Raw genomic sequence first — 22,057 nt, forward strand, 5'->3', positions numbered from 1 at the left:
GTTTGCAGCACTACTCCCATTTACATTATCCGAAAGTCAAACTCACCCCTTCCTGTTTGATCAATGACAACTGTCTTTGATGACCTTTTGTCTATGATTCACGGCTGCACCTCTCCATATGGACAATAAACTGAAATGATGACTCAATTAATATCTGTAATTGTTTAATTCATTCTACAGCAATAGCGAAATAGGATAAAACCAACTTTAATACAAGCATTACAACATCTCGCAAATTCATATTGAATCATTTGTTGAAAACAAGCAGTGAGTGAGTGAGTTAAAATTAAAGTCACATCAATATTTCATCCATAAATTTACTTTCAAAGGTTATTTAATAATAAAGAAATGTAAACTATAAGAACCTGTCAACAAGGGACATTAAAATAAGTAGACGTTTCACAGATTATGATTTAAAACTAGCATTGAACCATAAAAATACATCACTAGACATATCAATACGTTATAAAACCGAGCTATGGTAGGGACCCTACTAGGGACCATTGAGACTTGCTTTAGGAGTTGGCGACTATTGACAATTTAGCCGAATTAAAAGAACATATAATTACATATATATTATATTATAACCTAGGCAGTAATAGATATACTCTGAATGACGTGGACTAACGTACCATCTCCGGGGCCAATCCTTCTACACTTCTTCAACTCCCTTTGAGGTACAGCCACTAACAATCTTAGTTATCCAATATATTCTACCAATATTAAAATATCATTTATCAATAACAAAACACAGAAAGCATGCAGTGAATTTGGGCAAAAAAGTATAAATGTCATACATGTATGTAATAGAGTGAGTGAGTATGGTTTTACGCCGCTTTTAGCAATATTCCAGCAATGTCACGTCGGGGGACACCAGAAATGGGCTTCACACATTGTACCCATGTTGGGAATCGAACCCGGGTCTTCGGCGTGACGAGCGAACACTTTAACCACTAGGCTACCCGACCGCCCTGTATGTAATAGAAATTGCATCTGTGAGTGAGTGAGTGAGTGAGTATGGTTTTACGCCGCTTTTAGCAATATTCCAGCAATATCACGGCGGGGGACACCAGAAATGGGCTTCACACATTGTACCCATGTCGGGAATCGAACCCGGGTCTTCGGCGTGACGAGCCAACGCTTTAACCACTCGGCTACCCGACCGCCCCGTGCATCTGTGAAGGCATCACATGTTCTGTAAGTCATGGTCGTCAAGGCAGGCAGAAGTTGCGGAGGACCTCGGTGCGTTGGACAAATGATGATATTGCCCAGAAAGTACTTGAGCCAGGTCAAGATTTGTCATACATAATTCGTCCTATGGTTATTCATAATGTTTAAAATTATTTTAAAAACGTAACATGTGATAGGCTGGATAAAAAAATAATTCCTTCTAAAACACAGCCGACGGGTCTACAAACCCACAAAGAAGAAGTTATGGAACTCCGTAAAGCATTACTATCTGAAGTCAATGTGTTCATAATGGTTTGTTGGCGAGGAACCTAACTCGTCTGACACATATCCACATTGAACACTCATCTCGTTCTATAAGTATAAGAAATGATGAAATCATGTTAACAAATAAATAAAGTAATAAGAAATGGACTCGAGCTATATGTTTTATCACAGATTGTCTATGTGAAATTTAAATTACCCTACTGGTTTCCAATCGGGCTGAACGGCGATGATACAATGGAAGCAGGTCAAAACAGACTCAAATCAGAATGGCCTCAAAAGGTCGAGTCAAAACGGCCACAGAAAAAGTCCCAACGGCCACAAACATAATAAAGACTGCAAATTCCAGGAAGCTCAGTCTCACAGGAGCGCCAGGTTGCTGCCTCAAAGTACATAATGATGGCTTGACTTATGGTGGATGGGGTAACAGTCATGAGGGTTCCTGAAGACAGACACGTTGTCCGCCTTCAGGCGGCTGGGTATAATGACAAGGAACAAGGGACAAGAACAACACATACTGCTCTAAGTGGGCGTATATAATTATTAAGGCCATTTTGACATTATCACCTGTGGCCGTTATGATTCTTTTAAGGCCATTTTGACTTTATGTTAGTGGCCATCTTGACTTTCAAGTTTTTAGGCCGTTCTGACATGAGGCCGTTTTGACTACAACCTGTTATAATATGCCAAATACATTATATAATATACCTGTGGTATCCTAGTGATTTTATATTTACATCTGCCGATTGCGATCTGTGAATGTCTCTCGCTAGAAATTAATTTGGCATTTGATCACAACCCAGACAAGGGAATGTGCGGAATAATGTCACCTCAAATGACAAATATTTACTGTATATTTCAGTAGATCGACCTTGCAACTGTCTGTAGTTTAGTGGTCCACTCACCAAGCTACTGAGGCGCTGATACTTCACAATGCTTTAACGAATGTTTTTTTCAAGTACGCCAGGAAGAGACTTTTTACGCTCCTTTCCCTAGGTTCATGGGAAGTATGTTTGAAACATACAAATGTTGATAAATGTTGTTTCGGTTAATAAGTAAAAAAAGTAAGTCCCAGGGTTTCTATGGAATTTAAAACCCGAATCCGAATAGTAAAGTATATGGTATAAAATTCTTTTCTTTGTTTAGAATAATGTTCAATTAATTATCCGTGTTTAAACATCTCCATCCTTGATTGTTTCCATTTCTTAATACTGCCTGAACATCGCTGTGGTATAAGGGAGACAACTCCTCCACACTATTCACTTTTCTTAATACCATAAGCGACTGCAAGGTTATTTTCCCCCGCTCATTTTTCCATCTACAATCAATTCAAGCAACTTACAATGTTCCACACTAAAGCTAGACACATGGGTAGTAGAGAAAAATTAGATCCACTAACCGCCTCCGTGTACAAGTGTACAGTGTGGACGATCCAGATTAATGGATGCGATGAGTTGTCTGTATTGACGTCCATCACGACGGACCCACGGCCAATGCAGAGGGTAACATGAAAACGTACTCCTTGGTAATAACTTGCTGCCTCTGGTTCTTCACAACTAGAGGTCTTTCCGTTGCCACAGGTTCATTGTTGTAAAATATGGAATAATAAAGATAATTTAACAGAAGCCTTGCTACTATATAATCTCAAAGTTAATAAAAGTAAATACAGCTTGATTTTAGACATTCAGTGTACGTCCTATGTGAAGTGGTACTGAAATCATCAAGTCCCAAAAGGCAAGCAATAATCTGTCTTTGTTGGTAGATATCACAATTATGACTTTATATTAACACTAATATGGGTTATTTGTTTACTACAGCAATCATTATTTAAGTATGCGCCTGTGATGTCCACTGATATGTGATGGTAATGACACATAAATGTATCATACAGTAAGAAAGTAGTTATATACTGGAAAAAATATTTTCTGCTTATTTTCTGTTGTCCATTTGTCCGTCTTGTGAAATGACCTTTATGTCAAAGACGTGTGCCCATTGAGAGGATGACTGTTCTGTCTCCTCAAATATCAGTGGGTGATGCATCTATAGCAAGGCATGTGTCACAATCTGGATGACTGGGCCAGGTACACAAAGGCATTGCCAGATTGTTGGAATTTCCTCCTTACACCAGGCAAGCTGCAGGCTGTGCTCTAGCATCTAGGCTTTTGTGTTCCTATCTAGCTGGCATTCTTGTTCGTAGCATTGCTGATGAAAAATACATTTCTAGATCCCTTTTTGAACGATATGCAGAGGAAATACGATCATATGTCAACAACTATGTCACGGATGATGTATTTTTCCCTTCAGTTTTGCTGATCTGAATGTTTATGAAGAATATGTGACTATCATGGACTCGATGCTTGTTCTCTCAGCTAAAATCCTAGGCTCGTGCCATGTTGGTGCATGTGACAGTTTTAACAATTCTTAAAAAGGGTACTCTGAGCTGTCCTCCTCCTTTCACTTACTGAGACCACCATGTGACTCAAGAAGGTTGCACACTTCACCTCCCTTTGTTGCTAGCATGGTTGCTGTTTCATTTTGTTCGTTCCTGGCGTTGATATTCACAATATTCAGCGAGAGTACATACTCCACCATGTCAATACGCCCTCCCTCACAGGCTAGATGAAGGATGTTGTTATTCTCATCATCCAATAGTGATGCATCAGCTCCTTCGCTCACTAGTAAATGAAATATTTCCTCATGTCCAAGCCTTGCTGCCATCATCAGTGGTGTCCTGCTGCATTGACCTCGACTGTTTTTGTCCACCTTGCCCAGCTCGAGCACACGGCTAACAATATCCACATTTCCGCCCTGACAGGCCAAATGGAGAACGTTGTCATTGACATCATCAAATAGCTCCTGATTAGCTCCTCTATTCACAAGTAGTTCGAATATATTTTGGCACCCCTTGTGTGCTGCCACCATCAATGGAGTCCTGCCGGACAGTCCTCTACCATCGATGTCAAAATTGTCATCAGCGTGTGAGAGGATGGATTTAACAATCTCTACATTCCCACCGGAACAGGCCAATAGAAGGATGTTGTTTCCTTCTTTGTCCACATGTGATGGAGGACACCCTTCACTTTCAAGTATTTCAAAAAATTCTCCTCTTCCCTCTCGAGCTGCCCACATCAATGGGGTTCTCCCACCCTGCCCCTTACTGTCGATGTCAACCATTTTCTTTGAGACGACATATTTCACCATTGCCACATGTCCGCCATAACAGGCCCAGTGAAGGATATTGTTACCGGCCACATCCACAACATTAACATCAGCTGCTTGTCTCACAAGCATGTCAACCACTTCTCTGTGTCCCCTTCTTGCTGCCCACAACAATGGTGTCATCCCGCTACCGCCTTTCTTGTTGATGTCCTCCGGACTCTTATCCAGGATATCTTTGACTGCCTTCAGTTTCCCCTCCCTGCAGGCAACATGGAGGTCAGTGTCCACTGTAACACAAAGGACTATTGCTGGTCATATGTATCATACATTTGACAAACTAGCAACATGTTATTTAACAGGTACATCATGCGAGTTGTGTATTGCACTTATACAATACAAATTGTTGAACATAAATAACATTTGCTACTAGTACCATAGTGGGCGACTGAAAAAATGACATTTAGCAGCCCTGTCGGCAAAATTCAATTCATATCAAGACAGTCTTTAAATAATCAAGTCGCAGACGGATAAAAATCCTTGCCACATAATTGGTGACACACATTTAGTCGGTTATTATGACAAACGTGAAGAAATGGGTTCTACTCTGACCTGGGAAACCACTGGGTACAACGGGAACATAAACTCATCTATAGGGTAGGCAGTATTTACCAATTTCATTGAAGATTGGAAGATATTGAGAGATTTGAGGTGGTGTTGAATGCTATGTGCAGAATTGAATAAGGTATTTTTTTAGGGAAATTTCTTTTGTCTTAATATAATAGTGAAATCGTGGACACCACATTCTCTTGATCAATTGAGAGGATGCTTCCTACAATTCTAAAAAAGACACTCTCAGCTGTCCTCCTCCTTTCACTTACTGAGATCACCATGTGACATAAGAAGGTTGCACACGTCACCTCCCTTTGTTGCCAGCATGGTTGCTGTTTTATTTCGTTTGTTTCTGGCATTGATGTTCACAATATTCAGTGAGAGTACATACTCCACCATGTCAATACGCCCTCCCTCACAGGCTAGATGAAGGATGTTGTTATTCTCATCATCCAATAGTGATGCATCAGCTCCTTCGCTCACTAGTAAATGAAATATTTCCTCATGTCCAAGCCTTGCTGCCATCATCAGTGGTGTCCTGCTGCATTGACCTCGACTGTTTATGTCCACCTTGCCAAGCTTGAGGACATGGCTAACAATATCCACATTTCCGCCCTGACAGGCCAAATGGAGAACGTTGTCATTGACATCATCAAATAGCTCCTGATTAGCTCCTCTATTCACAAGTAGTTCGAAAATATTTTGGCACCCCTTGTGTGCTGCCACCATCAATGGAGTCCTCCTGGCCTGTCCTCTACCATCGATGTCCATATTGTCATCAGCATGTGAGAGGATGGACTCAACAATATCTACATTCCCACCAGAACAGGCCAATAGAAGGATGTTGTTTCCTTCTTTGTCCACTTGTGATGGAGGACCCCCTTCACTTTCAAGTATTTTAAAAAATTCTCCTCTTCCCTCTCGAGCTGCCCACATCAACGGGGTTCTCCCACCCTGCCCCTTACTGTCGATATCAACCATTTTCTTTGAGACGACATATTTCACCATTGCCTCATGTCCGCCATAACAGGCCCAGTGAAGGATATTGTTACCGGCCACATCCACAACATTAACATCAGCTGCTTGTCTCACAAGCATGTCAACTACTTCTCTGTGTCCCCTTCTTGCTGCCCACAACAATGGTGTCATCCCGCTACCGCCTTTCTTGTTGATGTCCTCCGGGCTCTGATCCAGGATATCTCTGACTGCCTGTAGTTTCCCCTCCTTGCAGGCAACATGGAGGTCAGTGTCCTGAGTCTGGAGGTCAGTGTCCACTGTAACACAAAGGACTATTGCTGGTCATATGTATCATACATGTTACAAACAACATATTATTTAACAGGTACATGTATATCATGCGAGTTGTATATAACATTTATACAATACACAACCTCATCTACCTCATTTTCCAACTTCATTGAAGAGTGGAAGAGATTAAGAGATTTGAGATGGTGTTTAATGTTATGTGCAGAATTGAATAAGGTGGTTGTTTATAAAATTTCTTTTGTCTTAATATAAATAGTGGAATCGTGGATTACATTACATTAACTTTTGTGTTGCCTGTATTGTGCCTTCAAAAACTATCAAGATCTTTCTGAACAATAAGCCATTGATAACAAAAGAACCTCGGGCAGTACTAAATGAAAAGAGCTTTTCATGCTGGGGACAAGTTGAAGATTATATCTGTTCAAAAAGAAATAAGATTGGTCTTATCTTATCTTATCTCTTAAATGGTATTAATAGCCCAACTAATTCATGAATTTTGAAAAAATACAAAAGAGACCATATAAAAGAAATTTAAGATAGTCCCACAGCACTGAAGCTCCCATGAATTAGGAGATAAACATACTGTGTTTTCAATGTAGAGCTACGTTACCTGCAGATTTAACCGCGCTATACTGAATTTGGAACCGAACGTGCAGCGTGAGGTTTCAAATGTTAAATTTAGCGCGGTCGGTTAAATCTAGCTCTACAATGAATAGCCTAGCTCTACATTGAAAACACAGCATGTTTATCTCCATTCTACCATGACTAAATAAAACACGAACTATTTGGTGAAGCGGCATGGGTTGAGTCCAGTGTTTTGAGTGGGTTATCGATCTGAATAACGGAATCACCAAACAAAATATGGTGCTGTGTATACTCAAGCAGTTTGTTTACACCGTAATACTTCACTCGAACATATGACAGGCACTGAAAGCATATAAGCACGGCAACTTGGTAAGCTAACATGAGATGGGCATCCCTAAGGAAAACAAAGCAAGCTTTGCAAGGCTTTCGCGCGTCACCATTATGACGTCACGTCGCTCATTGTGACGCAAAAGATATGACGTCACAGTCGTATATAGACAAGCGCCAAAATTCAAAGTTCTCTGTTGTCTCCAAAACGTAAATACATTCCCTTTGTAGATTTCTATCGTGATTTCTGCATGGAATGCATTGCCACACGTCCTTTGAATACTGTTATAACCGCACGTGTGCATTTTGTAACCTGTAATTGTAGATATAATTATTTAAATATGCCTACCGACAATGACTGAAAAAAGTACTATTCTGTGAATGTCAGCTTCCGCGGTGATGCGGTTGTCAAACCAGCTGTTTCAAACAGAGGGGGTTTATTGTGATTTAATAGCCTCTGATAGACCAATCAGAATCGAGTAAATTCCAAATTCATGGTAGAATATGTAATCAAGAGTTTAAAAATTCAACAAAGACATCATCTTAATAAATGTTGCTGTCGACACTGCTTTTCAAATATTTTGTGCATAAATAGTGAGGAAAAACTTAAATAAAATCTAATTATTTGAAAACAAATATGCCAAAGTTAAACTAATTCCAGAAAATATTTACTTTTTGAGAACATTTAAGAGTATTGTCAAAACAACTTCAACATTTTGTTTTATTAAAGACCATGTGTGTTGAAACCCACACCACCCTAAAGAAATAGCAAAATTCATTACATTTTGTTAAAAAATGGTGGGTAATGGTAATAGATACGATTTTTCATTATGGCTGCATGAGCAGTTACAACTTCATTGGTACAGTAGTTTTTGAGTGTGAAGAAATGCATTTTATGATAATTTATGAACATGGTCAAAGGTCAACTATGACGAAAGTATTGTGAAAAATACAGGCATATTACCAACTACCCTTATGACAAATTCCATTGCATTTTGGAAGAAAATGGCCGAGTAATGACTATAAGAAGTTTTAGTTTTTGGATGTCAAAGTGAAACGATGAAATCAAGGCAAAACTTTAAATGTCGCGAAAACGGAATCTATGTATTGAGCCCCACTACTAACTGCTCATGTACCAAATTGCATTCCATGTTGAGCAAAGATAGGATAATCTACTTCAAACCCATCATCAGCTAAAAAGTGAACCAAATTTACTCACTCATGGGTAACAAACAATGAAATTCGTAAGTTGTCAGTACTCTATTCTGTGTTGGTATGTGTAATCACTGTAATCACTAATTGCAGATCCCATGTATCACACATCTTACAAATTAGGGACATGCTAGTGAAACATGTATATTATGTGAGTTGGTTATTATATTTATACAAGTATAAATTGTTGAATGTTAATAACATTAGCACCTTCTGTCAGAGTTAGTAAGTGAACAAATGTTATTGATCTCCCCAGTCAGCAATATTAATACCTATGCATAAAGAAACCACAAAACTGTATAGCAAGAGGGATGACGTCACTTTCCAAAAGTCAATGTTAATCGAGCATTATTCAAGGAGTTCCTGCTTTTGATGTCCACATTTAACAATTTTAAGGTTACAATCGTGCATGTTCCTTCGTTGAAGATCTCATGATGCTAAAAAGTTTTTTGAACAGGGTGCCTAGGGTTGGGCAGGATACATATTCGCGAACACCTGGTACCATCACTATTTGATAGTGATTCATAAACACATGCTTTTGATATAATCAGAAGTCCAGTTTGAACAAAGATGTCCAAACAATGTTCTCAAATAGCATTTTTGCTATGGCGGCCATAGTGAAAATCGAATCTGACTCTCTTGAAGAATTTGGTCATCATTGGTGTGGACAAGTATGTGAAGTTTCAGCATTGGATCAGTTGTTTCTTTAGTGAAGAAGTTTACGCCGGACAGCACACCACTGGCATGGGACAAATACGCCATGACATAACCTCACTTTCAAGCAGGTGAGCTAACATTACATAAATAATGTGTCTGTGTTCATACCTTCAACAGGGTTAAGTGGTTCCAAATGCTCCACATCAACCGAGGCTGGAAATGAGAGAATCTGTGTTAGAAACTAGAATAATCTATACTCCTCACAAAAAGTTAAGCAACAAATCTATTATGTGTCAGTCCATGTTCAAATATTCCAATACCTAAAAACTGACTAAAGCAATACAAAGAAAGAGCACAAACTCACACTGTCCTCAAAGGGAACTGAAAAGCGTTTATGCCTAACAGGTCTTCAAATGATCAAAAACAGAATCATGAAAACAGTCGTGCAAAATGTGCTGCACTGAAAGATGAAAATCTTTAAATTTGAGTTTAAGTCATTTTGAAACAATGATCCAAGTTCAGTAACGTGTATGTCCACCATTGGCTAGAATGCAAGCTTCTTCACGTCTTGGCATTGACCAGATAAGCCTATCAAGTGTCTGTTGTGGAATGTTCTGCCATTCTGTCCTTAAGGCCTGTTCAAGTTGATCCATATTCTGAGGACGAACATGAAGACCATAAACACGCCTGCCAAGAATGTCCCATACATGTTCAATGGGATTAAGATCTGGAGACTTTGCAGGCCAGTCCATGTGCGTGATGTTGTTGATCTGAAGAAGATCAGTGACATCTCTTGCTCGATGTGGACGAGCATTATCATCCATAAAGATGAAGTTAGGACCTGCTTGTTGTGCCAGGGGAATGATCACAGGTGTGACAATCTCGTCCCTGTACCATACTCCAGTCATGGTACCACGTCTGATGACCACAAGATCAGTTCTGTGTCCAACCCTGATGCCAGCCCAGATCATCAAACTTCCACCTCTGTACTGGTCGTGTTCAGCAATTGTACAGTTGGCGTATCTTTCATTACGGTTTCTCCACACGCGTGCCCTATACCATCGTTGAAGTCAAGGCAGAATCTTGACTCGTCTGTGAAGAGAACGTTACGCCAGCGATTGACCCTCCAGCTACGGCGTTGATTGGCCCAAGCAAGTCTCTGTTGTCGATGGTGTGCAGGCAGTGGGATACATTGTACTGGTCATCTGGACCTCAGATCCTGAGCGTGAAGTCTGTCTCTTACTGTCTGTGTTGAGACTCTGTTTCCTGCAACTCTCTGAAGGTCATCTCTCATTCTGGAGAGATCTGGCCATAGTAAACCTGTTTCTCTGGGCTAGGGTGGCTAAATACCAGTCCTCGCGAGGAGTTGTCACCCTTGGACGACCTGTGCGTGGTCTCTCTGTCATCAGTCCAGTTTGATGGTATTGAGTTATTGCTCTTGAGATGACACTGCAGTGAACATTAAAATGATTGGCAACAGCAGTTTGGGTGACACCCCCTTGTACCATTCCAAAATTCTGAGCAACCTCAGTTGGCGTTAAGTGACGCCTAGCCATGTCACCTAAAGTGTTAATCGCGACAAATTGCCCTTGCTGGCAGTTTTTAAGCAATCAGGGTGCATGGGTGAAGTGTGTAAAACATGCATGTCGTGCATTTTGCATGTGTGTGTTGAGGGTGGTTGTGTTCAGGCGATGTTATCAGTGTTATCAGGAAAATCTACATGGAAAAGGCTTTAAGTCGAGTATTCGTAGGTAATTTTCCTGCCTGAATTTGTTCTCAGTGGATGTCATTCAACATTGATGAGAATGTTGCACGGAAAATAATACTTGTTGCTTAACTTTTTGTGAGGAGTATACTTCAAAACAATATTCTAAACAAAAAATGTACAAAAGTATGAAGTCATGATTTAAGTCTTTAGGGTGGTGCAGCTTATCTGTTGAAAGTTCAAGTGTTCGATAAATTACAGTACTAGAAGATTTCAGAATAAGGCTATCAGTCGTCAAAGTGATAAGATGAAATCAAAGTAAAAATTTTAAAATGTCGCGAAAACAGAATCTGTGTTGAGCCACACTACAAACTACTCATGGACCAAATTGCATTCCATGTTGAGCAAAGATGACTGAGTAATGGCCATAATTAGCATTTTAAAAACGGTTGCCTTGGTCGCAATAGTAAAAATCGGATTGAAGTCTCTTGAACAATTGGGCTGTCATCATTGGTGAGATGAAGTATGTGTTCAGTTTCTTTGGTTTTGTGGCTTCTGAGGAGAGCATGTTTATACTGAATGACGAATGACAAACGCCGGATAAACATAATGCCATGACATAAGTTTAGAGACTAGGATAATGTACTTCAAACCCATCATCAGCTAACACTGAACCAAATTTACTCACTCATCGTAGCAAACAATGAAAGTCGTAAGTTGTTAGTACTCTATTCGGTGTTGGTATGTGTAATTGCTGTAATCACTAATTGCTGATCATATGTATCACACATTCTAGAATTCCAGTTTGAACAAAGATGACCAAATAATGTTCTCAAATAGCATTTTTGCTATGGCGGCCATAGTGAAAATCGAATCTGACTCTCTTGAACAAATTTGTGAAGATGTTTACGCCGGAGAGCACACCACTGGCATGAGACAAATACGCCATGACATAAGCTCACTTTCAAGCAGGTGAGCTAACATTACATAAATAGGTGAGTCTGTGTTCAAACCTTCAACAGGTTTAAGTGGTTCCAATTGTTCTACATCAACCGAGGCTGCAAATGAGAGAATCTGTGTTAGAAACTAGAATAATCTACTTCAAAACAATATTCTAAGCAAAAAAAGAGTATGAAGTCATGATTTAAGTCTTTAGGGTGGTGCAGCTTAGCTGTTGAAAGTTCAATTGTTCGATAAATTACAGTGCTAGAAGGTTTCAGAATAAGGCTATCAGTCGTCATCTTGATCTATATATATCTGGGGGGCACGCTGTGCAGAGTTGCGTCCCTTGGGCACGCCAGAAACCTATGATTGTGGGTTCGAATCCCTGTTCTCCCCGATTATGTTTCGAGGTTTGTCAGTACCATACCCGTGCTCGTGGGTTTCACCGAAGTGGTAAACGTCTGAGACCTGCATCACTTCGGGCTTTCCTCCCACATTAAGCTGACACGCCGTGATATAACTGGAATACTGTTAAAAGCGGCGTTAAACACAACTCACTCACTCACTCTATATATCTCTTCAGAGAAGTTTATACTGATCAAGTTTAATTAACTTATAGCGAGTAAATGTATATGCTAGATATATTTTTAATATGCTGCAATGAAGGATCAAACTGCCAACCCCACAGCCAAGGCATTGGTTCAGGAATGATTCTTGAAATATGGTGCACCACTACATCTTCATTCTGACCAAGGCTTGAATTTCGAATCTTAGGTCAACTAAGATCTATCCTATTCGCAAGAGCCGTAATATGCCTTACAATCCTGTAGGCAATAGGCAGTGCAAAACTATTAATTGCACCATTCAAGATCTTCTGCAAACTCTGCCCATAAAGCAAAAGAACATGGCTAGAACATTTACCTGAAGTGGTGGTCCTCTAAACCACACAACATGACAGGATTCCACCCTTCTACCTGATGTTTGGGCATTCTTCTGGGAAATGAAGAAGGATCTTCAACTGATCCCTCAGCATCCCTCTGTCAGTTTCCTCCAATCACGTCTTTGTTCATCTTCCCGAGGCAAGAGAGTTAACTGACTTTGAAAGTCCAGTTTCCCCCTTGCTGAACTAGGCTGGAATTCCTGGGCTCGATCGTAGCACCACCAGTGGCTATTACGAGTTATGTCCTTTCTAAGCCTCTCCTATTGAACAATCACATTCAACCTCTCGTAACACTTGCATTTGTTTCAAACAAAACGGTGGTGCAGTCAAGACGATCTGATCGATAATCAAGATCTATATTGTCATAAAAAAAGTCTTACATCGCGAAGTGCATCAAATCACGTGAGCACCTTGATTCAAAATATGAAAAGATTTAGAAAATATCTGTTGCAAACGAGTTGGCGGTGCACATGCTTTGCAAATCCTGCAGTCGACCGAAATCTGCGAGACACTCCAGGAACCGGATTTCGATTTCGGTTCGCGATTTTGATTGGACTATGCATAGACTCGTTAGCCCAGCCAAAATCTAACTCCATAATACCAGCCTAGTTCGGCAAGGGTGGAAACTGGAAACTGGACTTTCATAGTCAGTTAACTCACTTGCCTCTTTGTCTTGTGTACTAACAAGGGAGCGTCTGAAGCTAGAGGCTTTGGCAAGGACGGATGCTCATGATAGATGTACAAAGGAGCCACTGTTGTCTGGGAGAAAGGGTCTGGTTGCGGAATCCTCCTCTTGGGACGACAGAATCTACAAGACTATTGAAAGGCTTGACTCTGTGTAAATGTGTATATACATGTTTATGAGCCAGCTGCTGGAAGCATTGGAACAAGAACTGTGGTCAATTGCCCGGAACTAGTCAACTGCTGATAACTTCAGTGACAGTAACAGTCTGTCTTCAAATGACGACAGTGATCTGGACTATTGTGTACTTCCAGCGGGAGTAATGATGACTCCACTTTAGAACCAATGTGACTCTGCCGATTTTCTAAGGACAAATGCAGAGCCAAAATCTGTTTTGAAGTGACATTTCTATTGACTTAATTGTTGAACATATTGTTTGATCAGATGAACTGGCATTCCAGTGAATTTGCTCAGGACTTTTTACTAAGCAATCAGTATTATGTGTTTGATGCTCATGTTAATCTTGTTAGTGGTTCGTAATGATGGAGGCCATCATGATTTAGCAGGGGAGTGTGTGAACAAGTGCAATTTGTATAAATAAGTTCCACAATTATCCAAATTGTATCAGCCCTGTCACAACCCTTAATGTAAAAAATACCCTTAATGTAACAGCCCGCAATCCTGAATGTAAAAATCATTTTTTTCACATTAAGGGTTAACATCGTTACATATCGTCCCTTATTGTAAAAGATTCTTCAAACAAAGTTTGATTGGAAATATGCGGTACTTTTTCTATTTTCACATTTTTCATTGCTTCTGCACGGTTTCTTATAATTATTCGCAATAAAACAAATTCTGCCTTTTACTTTACGTGTTTTCTCAGGACCAACATGTAGTGGAGACAAGGAACTTGTGTAAGTGCACTGCACCTTTCATATTCCAACAACCTCTCAACAACGACAACCTGGTCGTTATTTATAGGTTTTCTTACAGTGGTCATTACTGACATGTCATTTTGCTGATTTTGTTCAATCTTGGTACATAGATGGGACACACGACAATATGACGTTATTTACATAACTACCTTTGTTCCATGGCAACGGAAATCAGCATCTGCTGAGCTGATTGATCGATATTCAGGGATTTCATTCACATTTGGTATTTAGGTACGTTGTGTTTCACGACTCATCAGAATAGGTTTTCTTGCCATCATGGCAATGTAACCGTGGCATCTGATTTGTCAAAATTCAGTTGTTCGATTTCGTTTAGATACATTTTTGCACACAAAGCAGATTTTATTACAAACGCATCGGAATTGAGATTTCTCATTGTTCGATATTTAGAAAAGTAACCATATTTAAGACTATTTTCCCATACAAATAAGTGCTCCTTATGAAACTAGGTGTATATGATCAGCACAAGGTCCAGTAATATAACCCCATGCAGATATCCAAGATGGTCTCACAGTCGTCATTTTGTAATTTACAGGTTTCAAACATATATATCAGTAAATATCTATTTATGAAGTCCTTTTGAAAAATAGATTATTAGTTCCGCATATCTGACGGTGTGTCCGTAAAAATAACTTTCCGGACAATTCCTTCTAAATTAATTGACTGATTTCAATTAAACTTTGTCCACATGACCACTTCAACATTAAGTTGGGCACATTGCAATTGTGCTTTTCATTTCCGCAGAGTTATTGGTTTTTATTACTTCGTCATTTCAATTTGTCTGGACAACATTTAAACTGCAATACTCTTCAAAAACGGAAACGCATTGCCAGATTTATATTAGGTAGGAAAATACATTTATATGAGGTATTGAGCTAAAATGTTGTGGAGAGAACATTTGGTGATTGTAGTCATCTCAGTTATCGGTACATAGTAAAAGTCCAAGGTGAAGGTCAGCTACCATCAATATCGCGTGTGTCCCCCGTTGGAATCGATAGTGGCCTGACATCTCCTGCCCATGGAACAGACGAGTATGCGAATCACATCCTGGGGAATGGTGGCCAACTCGGCCTGCAACGCAAAAACCAACTGTTACAACGTCTGGGGTTGTGGTTGATATGGGCGCAGCATTCTATCCCATTCATCCAACAGTTGCTCTATCGATTTCAAATCCGGGGATCTGGAGGGCCAGAGGAGAACATTTATGCTGTTGTTGTAAAAACAGGCTCATGTGATCTGTGCTGTATGTGGTCGAGCGTTGTCCTGCTGGAATACACCGTTGTTGGCTGCAATTGGGAGGACATGTGGTAGGAGAATTTCGTTGACGTATCGTTGAGCCGTAAGATTGCCCTGGATATGGACCAAACCTCTCCTGCAGTAATGAGAGATAGTCGCCCACATCATAATGCTACCCCCACCAAACCTGTCAACTTCCTTTAAGCAGTTTCCGGCGTATCGTTCTCCAAGACGTCTGTAGAACCGTGCTCTTCCATCTCCTCGACTGAGAAGTAATCTTATTTGGCTGCTGAACCAGACACCTCTCTATCGCAGTTGAGACCATACACTGTGTATTCACTCATTGTTGACGATGTTGTCGACTCAATATGACGCGTCGAACAGGACGTCTTGCTTGTAGACCTGCTGCTCTTCAATGCTTTGTACGGTCTGGTCGGAGATCCAGCGCAGTCCGGGTATTTGGTATGCAGTTGAGGTGTCTGTGGTCGTCCTTTCACGTAGATGTAGCGATGTTGGGAGGGGGTGTTTACTCTCGGTCGTCCCGACCTTGGGCGATAACGTGTTGACTCATGCTGTTGAAACCGATCCCATAGCCGCTCGATTGACGTAGATGCCAGGCAATCAAAAACCCTGCACTTTAATTATGTTCATAGTGCTGCTGCAGTCAGTGCGTGCAGCTCCATGGCCCTTTTGTTGATGCACGGGGTGCGTTTTTCCGAATCGTACCTGTTACCCGACTAATGGTTTCCATGCCCTAGTTGTCATCATTTTGATCCGGGAAATTTATCACTGACACTTTATCACATTAAACCACTTCATTTGAAGCTTCTTGGTCCCCTAATTTTGCTTTAATGGCCAAACATATCCGTTTTGCGTTGTTGTTCTTAAGCGTAGACATCGATTTCTTTTAGATATGTACGTAGGTGTAGCTACGGATATTGTACGACATCCCTTTATTTCCATTACAATTATAAGATTTTGTGAATATTTTGTATATTGACATGATATGGGACTATGAACTCAACCACACAGGTTTTGTTTTTATCATGTCATTGTAAAGGAGGCCTCTCATTGCTCCTTTAAATACTCCACCCTATGTCACCTCTTCCCACCAAGTTTATGCAATTACTTTAATCAATGGGCGTATAATTTAGGCAGTAGCAACTCAGCCATAGTAAACTGCCGCCCCAACCTTACCCTCATGTTATCATTTTCACCAGTTTTAGAGTTAATAAACCTAACGTCTACACAAAGGAAGAATTGTGTTTTACTTCTACGAGCCGGACCTGGATAGAGTTGAATTCAAGGTCACACAGCAATGAAATTCAAATGCTGTTACTACTCATTGGTAATCACTGGTATCTTTCAACTACTGACTTAATACTTACGCCGTTTAGATCTGAAACAGAATAACAAATGACATTAGTAATCGATCAAATAAAACACATCCTGACATTATGATAAAATAATTACTGTCTGACATGACACAGCTGATAATTAAGGATCGTTTTATATTTGTTGTGCAGAGGATAACATTCGCAAATTGTACCAAAGAACTCGTCACCTATGACACCCGTCTTACATCTCTAGCAAGCAGTATCTGGTAAACAGTGTGTACAGCGGTGGTAGAGATTTTCATTACTTTACTGTTTTTACAACTGTGTATTCTGACAGCTCACTTCAGTGAGTGCTACCAGAGAACCGTCGTTACACCTGTTTGAGTAAAATATATTCTTACTTTCTGCGTCTTCTTCGCCGTCTGTATACAGACACAGTGATGATGATGATGATGATGATGATGCTGATAATGAGTATGACGAACACAGGGACAAGTATGGCAGCCAGTGGTGTTGAGGCGGGTTCTTGTGACTGTTCACTTGCATCTTGTTTTGGACCACTTTCTGTAAAATAATACATTTGTCTCGATAGTGCTAGCCTATATGCCAGAATACCTTTTGTGAAAGTGATACCACACTAAAGCAAGCATCTTGAACCTTGAACCATGATTCAATTGACCTGAGTAACAGGCTATGCTAGGAAAATGGTGACATATGAAACATGTGAAGTGTCTGCACTTGACTGTTGTTGTCTGAATTAGTGAGTGTGGAATAATGAACAGTTTGTGTATAGTCACAATCATATTCCATATGTTATATAGTCGGCCTGCTTAGATATCCATGCAACAGCATGAAAACACCTCGCCCGTACACACCCCGGTAGTAAGGTCACTGACAGAGTTAGCTGCCCTTGACATACAGGTTGCTGTCCTAATGGTTTGTTTCAGTAGAATAAACAGCAGGATTCAGCTACGGTAGGGTTCGATTTCCTGTTGGGGTGAATTAAGTGGCGCCTCATATGAAACTCCAGGTAATGATTTTGGTGAGATATTGTGGAATCATTTATTCAGACCATATCTCTTGCATTTGGGTAATAACAACTGTCACATTAGTTAGATCATGCATAAAGTTGCATAAACATTATAGTTATATTATATAACTAAGAGTTTTGGCAAACAATATAAGGTGATCTTCAATAAAACATTGCTTTGCCCATCAATGACGTGAATGACAGAAAGGAAATTAATGACCATATTTTGACAGTTAACTTGCTGTAGAACAATAGTTTGTGATTCCAAACCCCACTCTGTACATACCTGGGGATGTCTCACAGAAATCCCCCATGTTGTTTCCTTTACAACCCAAGGTACAATGACCAGACTGGTGACTACAGATGTGCTGCTGACAGTTCCTGCTACAGGACAGTTGGCACTGACCGCCGTACCAGCCCGGGATGCATCCTTCAGAACACTTGCCACTGTGTCTGTCACAGTGAACATCCTGGCCGGAGTAAGGGGCACAGGTTCGGCTGCAGTTCTGTTCACAGCGTCCTCCATATTTCCCCACGGCACACTCCTGGCCCAGTACACCCAGTACTGAAAGAGAGAAAGCAGCAGTCTTGGATTTCCTATTGGAACAACCAATGCATATGTGTGAGTCTTTCACATGTTACACATGTGATACCTGAATGTCAATATACGTGGAGAGGCGTCATTTCTCTGTAACTCACCGGACTGTTATGATTAAAACGTCAAGAACAATTTGCAACCAGAAACCAAAGAAACTCCTATGCCACAACTCAGCATGCATATTTCATATCTATACATGTGTAAATTGCAGGGTAATGACAAATTGGTGTTCTTAATATTACCCCTCACGGGGATTCCAGGATTAGGCAGACAAGACACGTTTATTTAGTATATAGGTCAGCACGTGGCCAAAAGTACAGATTCTATACAATAGGTATGCGAACTTTCAGTTAAGTTTTGGCGGTACAGTCCATAACACAATATAGCTATAGTTACAGCAGCATCTGCTATAGACAATATATTAAAGAAATGTATAACATATACACTCTGCAAAGCAATAATATCGTAAATATCTGACGGAGTGTTGCCGACATCCATACAAAGCAAAAATCTATTGGTAATTTCTGCATGAATTTGTATTGATTTGTGTGGAAAAAAATGAGGTACTGCAGAAATTTAGTGAATAGATGGAAAAATCGCAAAGACACAACCACGTGAGAGCCTGCCGCCGAAACACACCAATACGACATGCACGTGCAACATCACTTGTTGGGCAATATAATTGTTGGATTTACATTTACATGCCATCAAATCTTACAGCCAGAGAACAGCAACAACGCCACCGACCAACTGCAAACAGGAGAATCATATTGCAGAGTATATCAAGTTATGCCATTTGAAGAAATCATAAAATGCCTATTTGGGAAATCACAGTTGAAATGCTTATTTCGTGAACAGAGAGAGATAGCTACTGATTCGATTAAGTCTGTTTGATTGCAGAATTCAAATTCAAGTGCTTGTTTTCATGGGACCTGTTTGTGAATATTTGGCAAGTATATTGTTACGCAACAAAGAATTGTTCTTGCATTTGAATAGAACACAGTGTTCATCTTTAATTTCTCCAAGATTACAGCTACTTCAAACACAATCAACCTTTTGTCATAAGGTCTTCTTATACATAGATTTATCTTAAAGTTATGGAGATATATTCTTAATTTAAAATTTATGATCTATCTTGTAGATGGGATGATTCCAGGTAGGAATTGGCCCAAAACAAACTCAGGATGAAAAGCATGGCTTGTTGAAAGTGAGTGAGTGAGTGAGTTGGGGTTAACGCCGCTTTTAACAGTATTCCAGTTATATCGCGGCGTGTCAGCTTAATGTGGGAGGAAAGCCCGAAGTGATGCAGGTCTCAGACGTTTACCACTTCGGTGAAACCCACGAGCACGGGTATAGTGCCGACAAACCTAGAAACACAATCAGGGCGAACCGGGATTCGAACCCATAATCCCAGGTTTCTGGAGTGTCCAAGGGACGCACCTCTGCACAGCGAATCGCGGCACCTTAGACGACTGGGCCACCCGTGCCTCCCTTGTTGAAAGAGGGGACTCAATGTATTGGCAGTTCAACCTTTGTTGGTTGTAGGAGATGACCCAAAGTTTGGGGTTTTCAACCTTTGCTGGTTGTAGGAGATGACCCAAAGTTTGGGGTTTTCAACCTTTGCTGGTTGTAGGAGATGACCCAAAGTTTGGGGTTTTCAACCTTTGCTGGTTGTAGGAGATGACCCAAAGTTTGGGGTTTTCAACCTTTGCTGGTTGTAGGAGATGACCCAAAGTTTGGGGTTTTCAACCTTTGCTGGTTGTGAGCAGGGACTCGGTGTATCCCGAGGGCAACCTATGATGGTTATAAGAGAGTAATTCATGTATTGGGTGTTCAACATTTGTTGCCTTTAAGATGGGACTTAATGTATCAGGCTGAAAACTGTTTTAAGGGTGGCCTTGATGTGTATTGTGGACTTAGCCAATGTATGCTGTTGTAAGGGGGGTCTGGATGTATGCGATGATATGTCGTCCTTGATATAATTGCTAATATTAACAATCAATGGAACAACAAACATACACCTTACATGTTGTTGCGATGGTTATATGGGTCATATGTTTTGTGGTTCAGATTAGTTGAAAAGTTTACTATCTATTGACAGGGCGGATGGAAATATGGAATGTTCAGGTGATAAAACGACCTAGCCTTTGAAGAGGTGTGATGTGAGTTCAAGTACAATAGAATGGAAATATGTGTTATAGTCTAACTGCATTCTACTCAGGGGATACCAACCAAACAACTGTTTTCGTCATCACAACTGTGTGCTGCTGCCTATATCCAAGTCAAACAACATAAACTTACCCTGTAGTAGTAGGAACAACAGGCCCCTGTCCAGCATTGTCTCTGTATCGCCTCCGCCGGAAAAGGACGAAAACAAACAGCGTGATTGTGTTTTCCTCCAGGTTAACGAAGATGTCACATTCCTGGGTGGATCTGGACGGCCATCTGCGTTTTGTTGTTCTTAAACTTCACACTTGTGCTCTCAACCTAGCTACCTATATATCTATGGGAGGCCATTCGGTGAAAAAATACATTAGTTGATATAAATAAAGGTCACCAGTACGCAATAATAGAAAAAATGATCAAATGTTACTGATCAAATGTTACTGATCAAGGTGAAAACACAAAACAAATACTAATGAACAACCTTCAAAGAAGAAACGCCGCATGAAAGAAAGAACAATGTGTGCCGAATAAAGAACGTCTGTACACACAAAAGTACACTAAAGAACTCCAGATGGCGCTACAATTTGTACAAAATTCTGAGTTGTAATCGGCTTGTTCCGCTGTGCATATGTTAAATGGATGCAATGAGAAACAGGACGCCGAGGTGCACAAAGTATTCCCCGATTAATCGTAAGATTTGATTATTACTGGTGATGTTTATTCCAACTGATGTATATCTGGTACACACTTGTCCTCTCAGTCTAGCTACGTCTCCATCCCTGGTCCCCGGGTTCGGGTATTGAGTCACAATTCAACATTTCTACTTTAACCCCAGAAAGTAATTGTTCTACAATGATTAGTAGTATTACACAGCTACACTCTTTTACACTTGTAGTATTGAACTACCTCTGGCACCGGGTGCACTAGTTTAAGTTAAACAATGCCATTGCCTGAATGGGTCTTTAACTCAACAACCTTCGTGTTTTATTCGATTTAGATTTGGTTCCCTAAACCCATTAGGGTTGATTGTGTATGTCGACAAACTGATCGGGTGGACGGGATCGAATATTTGGTTGTTTGCATGGCAGCGTACCCTGACGGCACAGCTAGTTGCTCAAACATTAATCACTGGATTGTCTGGCCCAGACTAGATTATTTACAGATGCCGTCAGTGATTGCTAAAAAGATGTGTCTTGATCCA

At 40.4% G+C, this 22,057-nt stretch overlaps 1 protein-coding gene across 1 annotated transcript; it reads right to left on the reverse strand.

The window, feature by feature from the left end:
- Positions 1 to 1,102: 1,102 nt before the first annotated feature.
- LOC124117506 (ankyrin-3-like) lies at positions 1,103 to 21,039 on the reverse strand. Its single transcript, XM_046479436.2, has 7 exons — positions 20,992 to 21,039; positions 18,379 to 18,657; positions 17,464 to 17,626; positions 17,114 to 17,124; positions 9,436 to 9,480; positions 5,490 to 6,494; positions 1,103 to 4,898 (listed from the first exon to the last, which is right to left on the reverse strand). Exons 1-7 carry the CDS (start codon positions 21,026 to 21,028, stop codon positions 3,907 to 3,909), a joined length of 2,532 nt encoding a protein of 843 aa, XP_046335392.2. The 5' UTR covers positions 21,029 to 21,039; the 3' UTR covers positions 1,103 to 3,906.
- Positions 21,040 to 22,057: the final 1,018 nt, after the last annotated feature.

Source organism: Haliotis rufescens, unplaced genomic scaffold (genome assembly GCF_023055435.1).
Source record: "Haliotis rufescens isolate VD_foot unplaced genomic scaffold, xgHalRufe1.0.p SCAF_9, whole genome shotgun sequence".
In the NCBI taxonomy this organism is placed as follows: domain Eukaryota; kingdom Metazoa; phylum Mollusca; class Gastropoda; order Lepetellida; family Haliotidae; genus Haliotis; species Haliotis rufescens.

Coding starts and splice junctions, on each gene's coding strand:
- LOC124117506 (XM_046479436.2), bottom strand. CDS start 21,028: ATGCTGGACAGGGGCCTGTTGTTCCTACTACTACAGG. Junction 18,658..20,991: donor GTTGTTCCTACTACTACAGG/GTAAGTTTATGT, acceptor TCTCTCTTTCAG/TACTGGGTGTACTGGGCCAG. Junction 17,627..18,378: donor TTTCTGTGAGACATCCCCAG/GTATGTACAGAG, acceptor ATTATTTTACAG/AAAGTGGTCCAAAACAAGAT.